Source organism: Orycteropus afer, unplaced genomic scaffold (genome assembly GCF_000298275.1).
Source record: "Orycteropus afer afer isolate SDZICR_OR568_19922 unplaced genomic scaffold, OryAfe1.0 scaffold00048, whole genome shotgun sequence".
In the NCBI taxonomy this organism is placed as follows: Eukaryota; Metazoa; Chordata; class Mammalia; order Tubulidentata; family Orycteropodidae; genus Orycteropus; species Orycteropus afer.
The window spans coordinates 1925991-1927076 of NW_006921635.1; the positions used below are offsets into that span (position 1 = coordinate 1925991).

At 54.4% G+C, this 1086-nt stretch overlaps 1 protein-coding gene across 1 annotated transcript in view; it reads right to left on the reverse strand.

Moving 5' to 3' along the window:
• The window catches only part of ATP6V0A2 (ATPase H+ transporting V0 subunit a2), a 64733-nt gene extending 63968 nt beyond the window's left edge, over window positions 1–765 (reverse strand). The window contains exon 1 of the mRNA XM_042780592.1: window positions 754–765. Within this exon, the coding sequence (XP_042636526.1) occupies window positions 754–765 (12 nt within the window). The remainder of the gene's footprint in view (window positions 1–753) is intronic.
• Window positions 766–1086: the final 321 nt, after the last annotated feature.

Sequence of the window (1086 nt, forward strand, 5' to 3'; positions counted from 1 at the left end):
GGCCTTACACTCCACCACAGGTAACCCGAGGGGTTGGATCTCGATGGACATTTAGGCTTCGGAGGTGAAAACTGGGCCTGTGGCAGCAAGCCAGGTTGGGTCCACTTCTACTCCATGTATGTGGTGATTCTCCTCTCCTCACACGAGACTCCTATGCTCACCTCATGCTCACCTCACACCCACCTCACTTCATGCCTACCTCATGCCCACCTCATACTCACCTCACGCCCACCTCAAGTTCACCTCATACTCACCTCCACCTCACACCATGCCCACCTCACCTCACGCCCACCTCAAATTGACCTCACACCCATTTCACACTCACCCAAGTTCCCCTCAAACTCACCTCACGCCCACCTCACACTTACCTCATACCTACCTCACCTCACACCCACCTCATGCCATGCCCACCTCATGCCGACCTCACTCACCTCACACCCACCTCAAGTTCACCTCATGCCCACTTCACACCCACTTCGCACACACCTCACACTCACCTCACCTCACACCCACCTCACGCTCACCTCACCCCCACATCATGCCCACCTCAAGTATACCTCACTCCCACTTCACCTCACACCCACATCACACCTACCTCACATTCACCTCACGCTCACCTCACCTCACACCCACCTCAAACTCACCTCACCTCACGCCCACCTCATGCTCACCTGAAGTTTACCTCACGGCCACCTCGCCTCACACCCACCTGGAGTTCATCTCACACCCACCTCATGCCCACCTCATGCTCACCTCATGCTGCATGTGCCTTTGGCCAGAGGCCCTGGACCATGAAATCTCCTATCAGACCCCCAAGGTCCTTGCTATGATTAGACCTGTTGCACTTTAATTTCTGTTTTCCCTCAATAGTTGGTTGAGATGTCACTCACATGCATACAATGTACCCATTCAACAATACGCGTCAGTGGTGTTCAGTGAGTGTGCGCTGCATGCAACCAGCACCGCGATCACCATTAGACCCTTTCTACCTCCCCAAGAAGAAACCCCACACATTTCAGTGGGCAATTCCTTGTTCCCCTCCCCCACAGCCCCAGCAACCACTTTCTATCTCCATGGCTGGACATT